Source organism: Vespa crabro, chromosome 9 (assembly GCF_910589235.1).
Source record: "Vespa crabro chromosome 9, iyVesCrab1.2, whole genome shotgun sequence".
NCBI classification, from domain to species: Eukaryota; Metazoa; Arthropoda; class Insecta; order Hymenoptera; family Vespidae; genus Vespa; species Vespa crabro.
In genome coordinates, this window is record NC_060963.1 from 5195001 (window position 1) to 5212500 (window position 17500).

The 17500-nt window shown below is 30.4% G+C and overlaps 1 protein-coding gene and 1 long non-coding RNA gene across 16 annotated transcripts in view; both read right to left on the reverse strand.

Moving 5' to 3' along the window:
* The window catches only part of LOC124426608 (whirlin), an 80262-nt gene that overhangs the window by 6448 nt on the left and 56314 nt on the right, over nt 1-17500 (reverse strand). For 12 of the 15 annotated variants that reach the window (XM_046968493.1, XM_046968491.1, XM_046968490.1 and 9 more), the window contains one exon: nt 1086-1364. The exons of the other annotated variants lie outside the window; for them this stretch is intronic. In XM_046968493.1, coding sequence (XP_046824449.1) covers nt 1086-1364 — 279 coding nt within the window. The remainder of the gene's footprint in view (nt 1-1085; nt 1365-17500) is intronic. 15 annotated transcript variants of the gene reach the window in all.
* Nucleotides 5400-9008, reverse strand: LOC124426611. Its single transcript, XR_006942767.1, has 2 exons — nt 6943-9008; nt 5400-5955 (listed from the first exon to the last, which is right to left on the reverse strand). It is a non-coding gene; the product is annotated as an uncharacterized LOC124426611 (long non-coding RNA).

Sequence of the window (17500 nt, forward strand, 5' to 3'; positions counted from 1 at the left end):
AGAGATAGAGAGAGAAAGACAAAGAGAAAGAGAGAGAGAGAGAGAGAGAGAGAGAGAGAGAGAGAGAGAGAGAGAGAGAGAGAGAGAGAGAGAGAGAAAGAGAGAGAGAGAGAGAGAAAGAGAAAACTCGCGCAATTCGACATTTATTTTTCTCATGTACGATCTCTTGGAAACTTCGGATGCTTTGTTAATTATTAACCGACTAGAAAGATTCGTTTTAAATTAATTAGACCAACTTTGATCTAATTTTATGTCATTTCACTTTATAAAAAATCAAAGGATATTGAAATTTTCTCTTTTTTCTTCCTTTTTCCTCTTCTTTTATTAATTTTTGGTTTGAAACAATTCTCGCGATTAATAATAATAATAATAATAATAATAATAATAATAATAATAATAATAAAAATAATAATAATAATAATAATAAGAATAATAATAATAATAAAATAATAATAATAATAATAACAACAGTAATAATAATAATAAAAAGAATAAGAATAAGAATAATAAATAATAATAAGAATAAATAATAATACTAATGATAACAACAACAATAACAACAACAATAATAATAATAATAAAAATAATAAGAATAATAATAATAATAATAATAATAATAATAATAAATATCATTCGGCAAGATATGCAACTCTATACGGTCAAATAAATTTTGATAAACATTAACGATCGATCGATAATCATTCCTCCCGTTCCATTTTAAAAATGTACGATTAAAGGGAACACGTGAACGACGTTATCTTCGATTGAAGGAAAGAAGAAAATCAACAAAAAAAAAAAAAAACAAAAACAAAAACAAAAGGATAGAGAGAGAAAAACAACAAAAAAGAAAGAAGAAGAAATATTACATACCTACATATGTATGTCAAAAAAACGTGTGTGAGAAACAAATCTTATTATAAAACGTACGAACGAGCCTTATATGCATAGATACGAAAACGAAAGTATGTAAATAACCGTGCGTGTTAATATTTGATTTTGTATTTTATTTTTTTTTTTGCTCTTTGTTTGTTTTTTTCTTTTTTATGTCGACGCTTGTTGTTGGTTTTGTTTAATATAAAACTTACGAGGGGCCTGGCGCCCCAGTACCAGGATTTCACACGCTGCGTCAGCCCACCGAGTAGGTGGGACCTCCAACCACCGAAACCTCCACCACCTCCACCATCCGAGCTCCTCTCTTCCCTTCCTTCTTCCTCATCCTCCTCCATATCGCGTTCCCTTTCTCCTCCTCCTCCTCCTCCTCCTATTCCTCCACCTCCTCCTCCTCCTCCTCCTCCTCCTCCTCCTCCGCGCCTCCCATTACCGATCATCTCGGCGTCGCTATCATCGCATCCTCCGTCGCTCTCCTGCGTCGCGACGAAGGATCAAAAAAGAAATGGAACACACCCAAGTTCTTCCGATTAACATCCTTAGATCATTTCTCGATCATTCTTTCATTCTTTCTTTCTTTCTTTTTTTACCCTTCTTAAATTCTTCTTCGCTATTTTTTTTCTCTTTTTTCTTTTTTTCTTTTTTTTTTTGAGGGGGGCGAGAAAATCTCTTACAAAACGTATTCTAAACTTATTCTATTAACATTGATTAGGATGGAAGAAGAATATATTTCTTTTTTGCTATTTTTTTTTTGCTATTTTTTTTTCCTTATCTTTTTTTTCTTTTTTTTTTTTTAACGTCATAAACAACTTCGACTCTTCGAGTTTAATGCATAGATCATATTAATCATTCGAATTTATCGAAATATCTGTATCATTAATTTCAAGAGATTTTCAATGCAATGTGAAAGTTGATGATGGGATTATTATCATTATCATTATTATTATTATTATTATTATTATTATTATTATTATTATTATTATTATTATTATTATTATTATTATTATTATTATTATTACTATTATTACTATTACTATTATTATTATTATTATTATTATTATTATTATTATTATTATTATTATTATTATTATTATTATTATTATTATTATTATTATTATGTTATTATATTATTATTGGATAGAATGTATACTTGTGTCAGAAATAATTCTTAATGGTTTATAGTAGATATCATTATAATCGTATAATAATAAAATGAAGATAGAATAGAAATGATTGAAATCTATTAAAATTCGTATTATTTCGATTCTTTTCATAAATATCATCGTTCGATTTTATTGCGCTTCCCTTTTCCAAGAGCTGTTTTTTTTTTTTTTTTGTTTTTTTTTTTACATTACGAAAAAAGAAATATTGATGATAATTATTATATTATTATTCGAATGTATTTCAATTTCTGTGAAATAATCATTAACGTGTTACTAGTGTTAATTATTATAATTGTTGTTACGATGAGTGTACGTATAATAATTGAATCTTTCGTACGTATTTTTTTTCGTACGAAAAGATACGATTTATTTTCAAAACTTATAGTTTATAAATCTAATAAATCGTATACAGACTCAATAAGCTAAAGGTGATATTTTCACTGTGCGTTTAGACGAAGCAATGAAACGACGTGGCTCGGTGCACCTCGATAATTGACCTACTTCGCGAAATCATAAAACGGTGACCGCAGCCTCCCCACCGTCGTTCCGGTCCTTCCAGGTAAATAACGGAACGTGGAGACGCGTCGAAACTTTCTCCGATGGTGACCCATAATACCGTTCTGGTCATTGTTCATTCTTTTGTTTTTCCTTTTTTTTTCTTTTTTTTTTTGTCTTTTTTATTTTTTCCTCCCGTTCCAAAAAATCGTCCGTGCGATCGAATAATTTATCTCTCGCGTTAAAACGAAAGATTTTTTATCTGAAATAGAATAGAGATTTCAACAGGGAAAATTTTGTCCCATTGATAAATTCTATCGAAAGTGAACTAAGGGAACAACAAACGAATAATTTTTATAAATAATTATAATTTCCGTTTAAATTTAATGGAACATGATGTAATAAAATTTTTATTATTAAATTAATTATCGATCATTCTCAAAATTCTCTGGCTGAATTTAATCGAGACATGTCTGTAAATAATAATAATCGATATATTCTTAATGAAATAAATAATATAAATATAACCTCTTGGATTATATATATATATATATATATATATATATATATAATATGTATATATATATATATATAATATGTATGTATATATATATATATTTTCTCTTTGTGGATAATTGACAACGTCGATTGAAAATAGATCATTCGACGATCGATATAAATCGTTATCATCGTTTATCGCATTTGTTTCGAGTATCTACTTTTTCGATATCACTGACAAATTTCCGTCTTTGTTCGACCAGGTTGAACGCGTAGGTGTCACTCACAAACTGGTTTCCATTTCTTTTTTTTTTTATCTGATGTAATGCACGTGAGTTGAACGAACTCGTGCGTGTTTTTATAAGTAATGGTAATAATAGTAATAATCAAAAAAAAAAAAAAAAAAAGAAAAAAAATCTCTTTCTTCCTACATCTTTTTTCTTCCCTTTTTAGTCCTACTCTCGAATGCTTTCAATTTTACAATAACTCGTTAAATTGAGAAATCGTTTAAAAAATAATATATATATATATATATATATATATATATATATATATATAAATACATATATACGTATGTATACATAATGATCGATTTTGTCGTTAACTTTTATCTTTTTAAAAGACATCTCAAATCTGACAATAAGAGCAAATAAAGTAAAAAGTAGTTGAAAGAAGAAGCCATAAAAAGGCCGTTTAGGTCTTCATTGTCCTTTCAAAAAGTTCGAAGTGTCGTCTCGAGCCGATTCCCTTTGTCAGTGATCACTCGCAATAAGAAGAGCCGAAGAAGGGTCCGATACGAAAGTACAGACTAATCCTCTTCTAAGAAGCACGAAGAATGATCCTTCGATCAAACCGGTTCCAGAGATAAGCGCGAACGATATTCGAAAGAGCTCTCCTTACTCGCCGACGAGCGAGAAATCCGTACGATCGATTGATCGAGCAAAGAATGGAACGTGTTCTAATTCTTTAACGAAAGCTTGTCAATTCGCAAGATTCTCATTCGTTCTATCTTTCTATCTTCTTATCCTATTTTTTTTTCTTTTCTTATCTTTTCTTTTATCGATACTACGAAAATAAGATTATAAGTTGAACATAAAGAGATGTTTCATCGTAAGATTCGTTTTAATAATAAATAAATTGTTATATTGCAAAAGGCATTATCCTGAATTTCATTAAACGAGTTAATCGTATAATTTCGTTTTCATTAAGTTTTTGCCTTATCGATAAAGAAATTATTTATCATAAAATTATAAATTATCAATTATCATAAAATACGTTTTAGCGAAAATATACAAAATTGGTTATTAATGAAATCGATTGTCATAAATTTCGTCTTATTTGTTAATAAATTATTTATCGAAATGCATCGTTATACGGTTTGTCTTATTAATATGCCAATTAATTATTGAAATAGATGCAAACATATTATTAAGAAATAAATCAATTCTTCGTCTTTACTCGAATTAATAAAGAAGTCAATGTCGGAATACGCAAATCCTTTTTTCATGCTACTTTATTAAGAGATTCCGAGTTTTGATTGGTCCTCTAATGTTTTCATCCTTTTTTAATTACTTTCTTTCTTTTCTTTTTTACTTGTTCCATATAATACAGGAAAGGAAAAAAGGAAAATCTCGAATAATTTATGAGATCTCGTCGGAAGTCATTCAAGTTTGAAATGTTCTTTTTTCTTTTTTTTCTTTTTTTTTTTTTCATTTTTCATGTTCCACCGAGGCTATTTGGCTAGATTATTTACCGTTCCTGATATCTTTATATCGGCGGGATGTGACTCATCGACTGAATGAATCATAATTTAGAGAGCCGCTCCGTTCAGATTCGTTCCTCTATTCCGGAAAAAAGGGAGGAGCAACTAAGTAAGTACCGTGCGAGTTTCTCTTAGCTGAAAAAGATACGTCGCGATCTAAGTCAAGCCTTTCGTGGCTTTCTAATCGCTCGTGTTTCTTGCGTATCTGCTTAAGTACGTTGTACATATTCGTACTTACTCACGTTTAATATGAATGCTCCGAACGTAAAATGTTCATGTTCAAACGTTCGATCGTACAATTAGAAAGCATCTCTATGATCTCTATAGTCGTTGATCGAACGAACAAAAAAAGAAAAAAAGAAAAAAAAAAAAACAAGGAAAGGAAAAGAATTCGATTATTATAAAATTCTTCATTTTTCGCTCAATCTTTTATCTGAAATATTTTAACCTTATCCATTGCGGATATTATTTATCAATGTGGTACAACAACGATATTGCGACCGATAAATGTTCATTATTATCGAATACACTAAAAAATCGTTTTATCGTTCTTTACCGAAAGGTAGTAAAAATTTCAAACGACGATTCATAAGTTGAGAAACACTGCCTCCACAATCGTTACGTAATAAATTTGCATCTGCAAGACGATTTTACTTTCGTCGAACGATTCCTGTTCGTTTTCATTTTCGTACATTTTAATTTTTAATTTTAATTTCCATATGTTTTTTCTTTCTTTTTTTTTTTTCTTTTTTTTCTTTTTTCTTTCTTTCTTTCTTTTCATTTCTTCTCTCTTTCATTTATTGTTCTTTTTCTTTTTGATTTTTTTCCCCCCGCCTATTTTCATAGATCTCTTTTAGAAAATGTCTGTCTCGAGGTCACTGCCTTCGACACGTCCCTATAATGTCAATTCTTACTTCGAACGTTTCAACGTATGTATGTACCTAAGTACACTTTCCTCCGGTTGAATGGGGGGCTTCTACCACTTAACGTTTTTTCTTTCTTTCTTTCTTTCTTTCTTTTTTTTTTTTATTTTTTTTCTTATTTTCTTTCTTATTTTTTTTTTCCTTTTAACGAGACAACGTCATCGCTTCTGACAATGAGTAAACGATTGTAGTGCTGCCGGGGATAACAGGGAGGGAGAGTTGTTGGCTGTATGAAGACAGTAAAAAAAAAAAGGAAGATAATAGTGTGAGAGTCTTTGAGAGGTTAGATGTTTTTTCGTGATTTATGAAGTCTCGGTAAATATCGATTCATAGTAATAAAATATGACGTTCCATTTCTATGTTCATTGTAAAAATTAAACGAATAAATATGTTTCTCGGAATGATAGATTGAGATATACTGAATGAAATTATATTAACGAAGACTCTTAGATCGAAATGAAAATTAACTTCTTCTTTTTCATTTTTCTTCTTTTTTTTTTTTTTTTTACATATTAATACGATTTTTAACGAGGTTTAATTATATTTTAATTATGCAATTCCGAAGCATTGCACTAATTAATCTCAATTTGATGTAATTAAAAACGACTTAATACAAATAATTTTCTTTTTGTACTTTTATCACGCAGTAAATTGAACCCTTGGCGTGACGTAATTTAGTTTTTTTTTCTATTTTCTTTTTTTTTTTTTTTTAGTTTTTTTTAATTTTAAGTAATTTTTTCATAAAAAATTGATTTCTTTTCTTATCAGATAACATAAAATATCCTCCAATAAGTGTTTCTAAGTACAAATGACCGTCGTCACGTCACCAATGCGACGTGACGAGTTCATTCAATATTCATGACGAGTTCATTCAAATACCGTTCATGAAGAGTACATTCTAAATAATTTATTATTATTTAATCGATTAAAGCATATGATTTTATTATTATTACGTAATGGGAATATATTTTATTTTATGAACATACGTTATTATTCATAAGAATATAATAATCAATGTTAATATTTTCTAATTATTATTACTATTATTATTATTATTATTATTATATTATACAGATTAAATAATAATAAATTATCCATAATATAATGAATCGTTTAACCGATAAAATAATAACAAAATTAATCGTGTTAAAGAAAAACGAAGAAGGAAAAACGATTAAATAATTAATATAAATTAAAGATTAAATATTTATACCTGTTATAGTGTATATCTTAAACGAACGTTCACATTTATAGAGAGACATTAGAAAACACAGGAAATAGAGACAAATCTAGACAGCTCCATTCGTTTGAAAATAAATGTTCGGCGCGTCGTATATTTCCCCTTTTTACATGCGGATGGATGGAACGGAATCTCTCGAGAAAGTCTTTTACTGCGATATCAATGGACTGGAATGTATAGATAGAACGAGAAAGAGATAGAAAGAGAAAAACAAAGAGAGAGAGAGAGAGAGAGAGAGAGAGAGAGAGATCGAAAAAGACAAACAGGGACAAAGAGAGGTATAGAGAGATACAGAAAGAGAGAGAGAAATAGAGAGAGAGAGAGAGAGAGAGAGAGAGAGAGATAAAACACACGTTTGTATACGCACACGTAACTCGTATGAATCCTAGATGGGGATATCTTTCGACGAGCACAAGTTGGCAACGTTGTACAACTTCTCTTCCCCCACTTTTTCCATCTTTCAATCCCACCATCAGGTAAAACCTCTCACCTGTTCCAAGTTGTCCCTCTCTCGCCCTGACCAACCCCTCTCCTCCTCCTTCACCTCCTCCTCCACCTCCTCCTCCTCATCATCATCAGCCTCATCCTCCTTCCTCTTTCGTTTTGAGAGACCCCCCTTGATTCTTTCTTCCTCCTCTCACTCTCTCTCTCTCTCTCTCTCTCTGTCTCTCTCTGTCTGTCTCTTTCTCTGTCTCTCTTCCGCTTTCTCGGCCTCGCTTCTCTCGCACACGTTGCTTGCTTGCTTGCTTGCTTGCTTGCTTTGCTTGCTTGCTTGCTTGCTTGCTTACTTTTGCTGTTCGTTCTCCCAAAGCGTTCTCGCAGAGTCGCGCTCCTGATCATCGTGCAGCAGGTAAACGTGAACCTGGCCAAGTAGGAGCTCGTCAGTTAGCGTTCGAGTCTCGAATCGTTCGGAGTCCGATCGATTTTCCATACGCGAGATATCTCCTACTGTTTCCACCCCCTCTCCTTGACAACTCATTATTTTCCAATATATCAACAATCAAGATTTTTGCTGACTCTTTTTTCTTTCCGTTTCTTTTTCTCTTTCTATCTCTCTCTCTCTCTCCTTTCGCTTGCTCCTCTATCTTTCTCTCTCTCTCTCTCTCTCTCTCTCTCTCTCTCTCTCTCTGTCTATCTATCTATCTATCCCTCTATCCACCTCCTTCTCCTAACACTCCGCCAGTCCGTACGTCCTCTTTATTACGCGAGTCAAACGTTTCTAAACGGTATTGTCGAAGACGATAGATAAGAAGAGATTAGAAAATAAAGAAGAAATATCGATCCTCGAAGGTAAGGAGATTGAAAATCATTTGTTTACTCGAATATTTTTTTCTCTCTTTCTCTCTCTCTTTCTGTTTGCTTCTGTCTGCCTATCTGTCTGTCTGATTTTTATTCTTGCATACCTTTTTAACGATATATCATTATCGAACGATCTATTATTATTCGTCGCATAATTTTTCTCGAAAGTATTTTATAACTTGAAATGTGTATATGTGCATGTACGTATACGTGTATGTATATATGTATTTATTTCGTTGCATCGAAGGACAACATCGACCAATCGATCGATCGATCGTTCATTCCTTTCGCTTCGATCATACATACGTATAGATATTACGCGTTATTATCTTTAACGACATCTAGCAAGAACGTTTCTTTGAGTTTACAACGTTCGTTCGATCGTCGCTAAATTTAATTTGAAACGAACGAGGGAATATTCCGATGATTTCTTTCTTTTTATTATTATAATTATTTTTTTTTCTTTTATATATATATATATATATTATTTAACTCTCTACGATCGGATCTTCTTTTTTTTTTTTTTTTTTTTTTTTTTTATTTTAATAAAAATATCATATCACGCGTATGTTGTAACTGAAAAAGTTTTTTTCTTTTTAACTTCGAATACATAGTAACGATTAATTTTCTGTCGATAAAATTATTATAAATTTAAAAAAAATAAGCACACGCACACACACATACACATACACACAAACATACACTCATATATATATATATATTTATTTATATTTGTATAATATTGTATATCTGTATATTATCTTTTGAATTTAGACATTATTTTATAATATATTTAATAGGGATATTTAGATCGATTTTATATATATATATATATATATATATATATATATTTATATATATATTTATATATATATAATTATATTATAATTGTATTATAAAAATTATATAATGAAGTATATAATAAAGATATAACAATTAAACGTATGTAAATGATTTTAAAGTTATAGAAGATTAAATGAATTTTTCATATATAATTTTCGCTTTGTTCGATTATTCTCTTAGATCATTGAAATCTTGAAATCGCGTTATTCATCCTGTTAGTTTCATCGACAGAAATTTTTCCCCGTTTCCCTTCTAGTTTCTCACAGTCTCCTCTTGTTTCTTGAAAGATTGACCGTTAATCCTTTACGGTACTCTCTCACCACCAAAGCCTGGGAATTTATATTTTTAACCGGTTTCGTGCATCTCTTATCATTCGTCAAATGAATTTTCTCTTTTGCTAATTCGCCGTTCGAGGAAGTTCGACGGAGAACGAGCACACTTGTTAATTGCTAATTTATTCGTCGGCGAATCGTCGTGATCGTCGTGAAGTACAAAACTCGAAGCAGTTTATGAGCTCTAACGAAACGATTATAAAATTCGAATGGATAATATGTCAACGATATTTTATTTTGTAATTTTTTCTTTTTTTTCTTTCTTCAAATAGACATGCACAAGCGCTGACCCAAAATACACTATTAGAAAGTAAAAAATGTTCAAGTAAAAATAATTAATAAATTTAAATAAAAAGGGATTATTAAGTAAAAATAAATGACAAATATAATACAATATCTCGTGTATCTTTTGATCGAAAGCATAAAAGAACTTTTTTATTTCAATATCGATTGTTTTATCTCTCGTTGAAATTTATATCAATGGACCGATCATATCTTTCGTATATCATTTTTGTTTTTTTCTTTTTTTTTTTTTAAATCAAAAATAATAATGATATATGAGAATTTTTCCTTTATTCCCAGCATCACTCCTTCCCCCGTCCCACTTTCCCCATCCACTCCCTCACATCCTTTCTTTTTTTCCTTTATGCGAATTGGATTAAAAATTGTTTATGAACTCGTTAAAAATTGATGATGTAAAATTTTTTCTTTCGTTGTCCACTTAAGAAGCCATCGACAATAACAAGATCGGCTCTTGTGTATATATGTCGTCATCTTGAGAAACGTCGAGTTTAGATTCGCGCGTAGCCGCGCGTAAACAAGATCGTAAAAGTTCGCTAAAACGAAGTCGTTCACCGAACTCGTTTCGAATCGAGTGTCCATCCTTGTATCTTATTATGAAAAGATACGATGAAAGATTTCCAAACAAGTAATAGTAATATGTAATTATTTTCATGAATCGACGATGATCAATGGCATAAATATCGGATAAAAAGCATAGATTTATCATCGATAATGATAAACGAATGATAAATATTAATAGATATCGTCATATCATTTTTTCGTTCCAACATCAAATTTATAATTAGTTCGAATTGAAAATACGTCACTTGAAAGTTTATCCTCGCCGACATACCAACATACGATGTCAATATGACAATATTTTTCCTTATTAACTCGAGCTCATTAAAGCTTGTTTTTTTTTTCTCTCTCTCTTTCTGTATCTCTCTCTCTCTCTCTCTCTCGCCTCTTCTTTATTCAAACAAAAATACGTATGTAACGCGGATATTTTCGATAAATATGTAGAAAGTTTACAGCTCGACTCAATGCTATCTACTACAATCGATGACTCAGATGACATGAATTATCAATAAAACTTTTCTTATTTATCGATCTTACTCTTACTTGACGATCAAAGCGAAAATATATTACAATTATATATATATATATATATATATATATATATATATATATATATATATATTATATAATTTTTATTTAAACCATTTCAATGATTCATCGTATTCAACCTCGAATTATAATTGGTAATTATTAAATTGAAAAGAAATTTAAAAGAGGAAAGAACAAATGGTGAGGGTAGGGGGGGGGGCGCGGAGGAGGGAGAAAAGAGGCAGCAGACCACTTTACTGACAAGGTAAAAAGAGAGAGAAAAAAGTGGGTCGTAAGAGGCAAAGAAGTTCATGAAGAAGGAAAGGGGGGCAGGGGGTGAGGGCGGCGGGTGGGATGTGCTAAAGGAGACGAAAAAAACGAGAGGATGTCACTGGGCCATCCGATGGCGTGTCGACTCGCCAGAACTACTTGCTTCGCATTTTAATCAGTCTTGAATCATTCGACGTGCATGGTCGATTGCCTCGAGGCTAAAACGTTCACTAGGCCACCTCGCTGTTTGTCGGACTAAGACGGACTCTTTCTACTCCACCCTTCTTAACGTCTCTCTCTCTTTCTCTCTCTCTCTCTCTCTCTCTCTCTCTCTCTCTCTCCATCTCTTTTCTTCCTTCCTTGTCTTCCTTCTTCCTTTTTGTACTCTCTTTCCCTCCTTCTACGATATATTTCTTTTATGGTATACGTGCTATACGGGTCTTTAACCTTCCTTCGTAATTAAAAGTCAGCCGGTTATTTACTAGTTTGAGTTAGACCGTAGATAAGTTACAGTTATTCAACATTAATTATTTTCTCGAATATTTTCGACGCTAAAATAATATCGTGTTATTCATTAATAATCAGTTTTTCATATAAAAATATAGAAAATTATTGTTTAGCGATAAGTTTAATACAATTAATCCAAAGACTATATCGCGTTTAATTTTCTCCTTATAATATTCTTAATATCAAATCAGTATTTCTCCATTTCTTTCCTTTTTCCTTTTTTTTTTTTTTTCTTTTTTTGCCAGTATTTAATAATTTTAAATCTTTAATATCAAGACATAGTAGTTAAGTAAAGTAGAGTTATTTAAGATTACTTGTTCTTAATGATTTTTTCACAATACTTTAATCAAAATTTAACTATTGATATTACAATGGTATTAAATATTGAAGTTTTTCATAACAAAATTGACGTAGAAAATTTATGTGGTAATAAATTTATTATACGTTTATTATAATATTATAATACTTCAGTGTAAATTTTTTTCGAAAATATTTTCAATACTAAAAAATATATTATTTTATAATCGTGTAATAAATTAATAAAAAAGAAAACAAAAAGAAAGAGAAACCAAGAAAAAAGAAATAAAAAACATGTCTACTAAGCAACAATGCAAATCCTAAGATTTATCCTTGAAGAAAAATGATCGTAAACGGTCACCCGTTTACAAACAAGTAGAGCATAGTTCTCTAAATGGCATAACCTGACATCAACGTAGCGGGATATGGGTGGTAATTAACTCGCTAACTAAATGCCAGATATCAGGAGTAAGGACTGCGACTACTGTAATTAGCTTGTTAACGCGATACGCTTTTTGCGCGGCAAACGTCGTGGATGGCAGCAATGGTTTCGTCTTAATTCGTGCATCTCTCTCTTTCACTATGCGTGAATGTCGGGTGTTTGTGTGCGTGTATGTCTCTGTGTTATTTTACGCTTGTGTATTAGTTTGCGTTTAACGTTTTAAAATGGCTCGTTAACGTTGAAGAAAAACAAGGACCTGGAATGATCGGGGTCAATGATCTTACGATTACAAAAATTAACTTTAATTAACTTCAATTATTTCTTTAATGAAAAAGAAAAAAAAACTGTTATTACTATTTCGAATTTATACGTAACGATTAGTTAATCGAGAAAAAATATTTATATCCAAATATATAAAGAATATTTTAATATTTATAATGATTTCATTATATATGCTCAACAGAAAAAAAAATATATATACATATATATATAATATTTTAGACAGAATTATGCTAAAATTTATATATAAAAAAATTGCAAAATCTATCTGCATACATGCATACATACATACATATATATGTATATATAAAATTATAATATAATTTGCATTTTATAAAATAAGATGATATAAAAAGGTTGAACTTTCTTTTATTTTATTTTATTTTATTTTATTTTTTTTTTTTCAGGATAATAAAATTGAAATATGGAGTCTTGGCTGAGCGACGTGCAACGCGTAAGAATTCCGCGGCCGAAATTCGGAAGCGGAAATTCCGTGAGAAGGTCAAACTCGAGCGTGCAACACGTGCGACCCGAAGTTCACTCGAGACAGGTCCAAGATGTGGCCAAGGCCACCGAGGAACTTCGACAGGCATTACAGGATAAGCTTTGATTAAGAAGAATAATCGAGTCGAAGAGTAGAATCGAGAAAAGAAAAAAAAAAGAAGAAGAAGAAGAAGAAGAAGAAGGAGTGCCGACGCGAAAGACTTCTCTCTCGTACCTTTTGCCAGACCCTCGTCTCCGTCACGACGAAAGCCTATTCTTTCTCAAGAACGAAGCTTGAGATCTCGATCGAATATTATTTAGTTGTGATCTTCTCGAAGATCGACAGATAAATAGATCGATTTTGTTTCAATAAATTCGGGCTTTCCCAATGATGTTCGTCTTTATCCCGAATCAAATTTCATGCTTTAATCTACATATATGTATGTATGTATGTATGTATGTATGTATGTATGTATGTATGTATTCATCTACGTTGTATGTATGTATATATAAATGTATGCTTGCTATGATTTCTTTTCTAAAATTGCGTCGGTAAAGTGAAAGTTTAGAGAAGTACGGATTCGAATGCGAAATCGAGTGCGAGGTAACTCTGTTCATTTAAAATCAATTCGATGAACGAACATTTTCTTTTTTTCTTTATTTCTTTTTTTCTTTTTTGTTTTGTTTCTTTTTTCCCTTCCTTTAATTTATTTATTTTAAGTTCTGTTTCTTATTTTTCGTTTTTGTTTTCTTTTGCAATCGCTCGCTCGTAAATTTCACTATGTCGAAATGTCAGAACGATTGAACGTCAACATGACACGGGGTTTCAGACCAGAGGCGAGATCGCTTTTTTTTTTTTTTTAATTGTCTTCTTTTTGTTTTCTTGTGTATGTTTTTTTTTCTTTCTTTTTCTTTTCATTGGACGACGTAAAACGTAATTAATAATGTTTAGTTTTTTAAGTTACAAACGCGTGTACCTATTGTATTTGCTTTTAAATAAGAGACGTAAAATACTATGTATGTAATATTTTAAATAAATCTTTTTTATATTAAATTATGTTACTCCTTTTGTAAGATACGATCGAGATATTAATTTTCTTATTATATTTATATTTGTTTGTCATCGATCAGAATTACGATCATTTGTCGAACATTTTTAATTCTATTTCTCGTTTTAACCTTCGTAATATAATATTTTGTTTTTTAATTTTTTCTCCCTAAAAATGTTTTCTTCTCCAATAAAAATACTTCTATAAGAGACACACCAAAGATTCGACCAATTAGTTAATCGCACTTTCGATCTAACAAAAAGGAATCGAATATATTTAAAAGAACATTTCAATGGTGACTTTAAAACAAGCAGATAATGTATCGACAAGGACACCTTGACATTTTCTCAAATGTAATTTCGAGATATTGCGCGAAAAGCAATAACTTATCATTATCTTTTACGACTAAATTGACATTTAATTTTTTTATATCGAACAACATTCTTATAACCGAAACACATTTAACATACCCCGATATCAATATTGAAGGAAAATAATTGGGTCTCGAGAAGGTGAAGAAAAAAAAGGGAGAAAAAAGAAATAAATAAATAAATAAAAAACGAAAAGAAGAAAAAATGGACAAAATTTCGAATATCTTTAATAATTAAAAATTTTGATTGTGCGTTAATAATCTACAAGTCTCATCGAGATGATATCAATAACGAAACTTTATCGTGAATCGTTTAACGCCTCTATACCGATCTCGATCGTATTATCGATCATCCGATCGACATTTTTTTACTCTAAAAGAATTATATATCTCGTTCTAATCGATTAACTACCACACACATTCACGAGATATAATAACTCGCTATCATCTTAATTACATCAACCTGGTAAGAAGTACCAACTTGCACGTTCGTATTTTCCTTCGAGAAAGAGAGATATATAGAGAGAATGAAGAATGAAAAAAGGAAAAGAAAAATAAATAAGAGGAAACTGAGAAAGGAGCAATATCCATCGTGGTAAGCGATGGGAAATCTCGTGATTATCTCGATTACTATAGTCTTCGATCGCGTGCGAAACGTTCAAACCATTCCCCTCGTTTCTGAACTCTTCCCCTCGACTACTGACTACCTTCTTTCAAGGGCTTCATTTAATTCTGATAAACTATCATGAGTGAAGTTTCATCTTGAGTAATATTTTTTTCCTCTAACCCTCTATAACGCTATATATCTAGTTATTTTTTTTTTTTAAAAGTCTCGCCTCAATTTCCTTTTTTATTTTTATTTTTTTGTTTAAGACATTAATTATTAATGGGATCATACTTGTAATTAATATTATTGTTAATACTTAATATAAGTTATACATTTTAATATTATATATATATATATATATATATATATATATACAATATATATCTATATACGTATATATAAATATATATATTTTTTTTCTTTTTTGTTTAAACTTGGAGATAAATTAAATTGTAGAATGTTAATAGTGATTATCTATCGATTTTTATACTTATTTATTGCGACAAAAGGAAAATAAATACTTGGAATGTTGATCCAAATTGGAAAATGATAATACCTAATAATAAAAAGATTACTGATTATTTAAATTATTTGTGTGACAAAAGAGAAATAAATTTCTATGGGTAATATTTTTGTCTTATTTTAAATAATAATAATAATAATAATAATAATAATAATAATAATAATAATAATAATAATAATAATAATAATAATAATAATAATAATAACAATAATAACAATAATAATAATAATAATAATAATAATAATAATAATAATAATAATAATAATAATATTGATAATAACCGTGTGCTTTTATTCAATCGGTCTATATGAGAAATTCAAAGAGTTAAAAAGCAAATAAGAATTTCATTCGTGCATTGCACGCGTATTTTCTCGAAGAGTCGATGATTTTATGGTCGCAGCGGCGTTGCAGCGAAACGACCGACGCCCTCTCTCCAATTTCTTTTCTCCATCTTCTTCGTCTTCTTCATCATCATCTTCTTCCATCCTGCGCACCTGCACTTCTACCTTCTACGACTCCTCCTCCTCCTCCTCCTCCTCCTCCTCCTCCTCCTCCTCCTCATCCTCCTCATCCTCCTCATCCTCCTTCTCTCTTTTACTCCTTTTATTCTTTCTTTACCGTGCCGCGATGAGTCGTCGCACGCATAAGCCCTTCTCCTTCTCGAGTGCCACTAAGGTTCTCTTTTAACCGAGTTCTTAAATCGATTCAAATACCATCGAGATTTTCAATCTTATTTTTCAATCGTATTTTTATCCCCGAACTTCGTTTTTTTTTTTCTTTTTGATATAACGTTATTAATTTTATACACGATATTATATTTTTATCACTGTTTATATATATATATATATATATATATATACATATAAAGAAATACATATATATATATATATATATTTCTTTTTAATATCTTATTGAATCTAATTGCACAATTAATTTTCAATACAAAAAGAATTATTATACGTATATTTATCAATTTATTTCTATATTGAAAGATTATTCTGATGTATGTAAATGCATTTAATTTACATAGCTTTAGTTTCCAGAGATTAAAATTATATACATAAATATATATGTATATATAATAATTAATTAAATTATATTCATAAAAATCTCTTTTATTATTTTTATTATAGAAAAGTAATAATGAAAAATAAAACAAACGTTATGAATAAAATTCAAAATGTTATTCCGTCGTTATTAAAAATTAAAGATCGCACGAAAAGATAATCGAAACGATTATATATATATATGTATATATACATATATATATATATATAAATTCATGGAAAAGTTGATAATCTCGATTTTCGTATAAATAAAATAAGATATTTCATGCATCTTGTATATTATTATGGCAACTCGTGCGTGGTACTCGGTTGCAAGAAGAAGCGGCACGCAAGTCGGCCATTTTTACGCGAGTCCGACGAGTTTCGCGAGAGAAGGAACGTAAAACTAACTAACGAGAGAAACGAAGGAGCTTCTTTGCGGTCGACCCTGAACCCTCGTCCATTGCGTGCTATAATTAAACTATAACGACCGATATAGTACACATCTACGACGACTGCAGCGCGTGCATCGAGTAAAACGTGCATCATCTTTCGTGATGAGAGAGAGAAAGAGAGAAAGAGAGAGAGAGAGAGAGAAAGAGAAAGAGAAAGAGAGAAATGCATGGCTTCGTTTTCACGCAATCTCACGTTCTCTTTCAACATTCACGCTCGATTTCTTATCTATTATGATCTCGATATAAATTTACTGTGCTCCTTGTCTTCTTCGTTCCACTACATGAAACAATGGCCAAGCGCAAAAAGTAATGCAAGTCCCGTACAAAAAAAAGGAAAAAA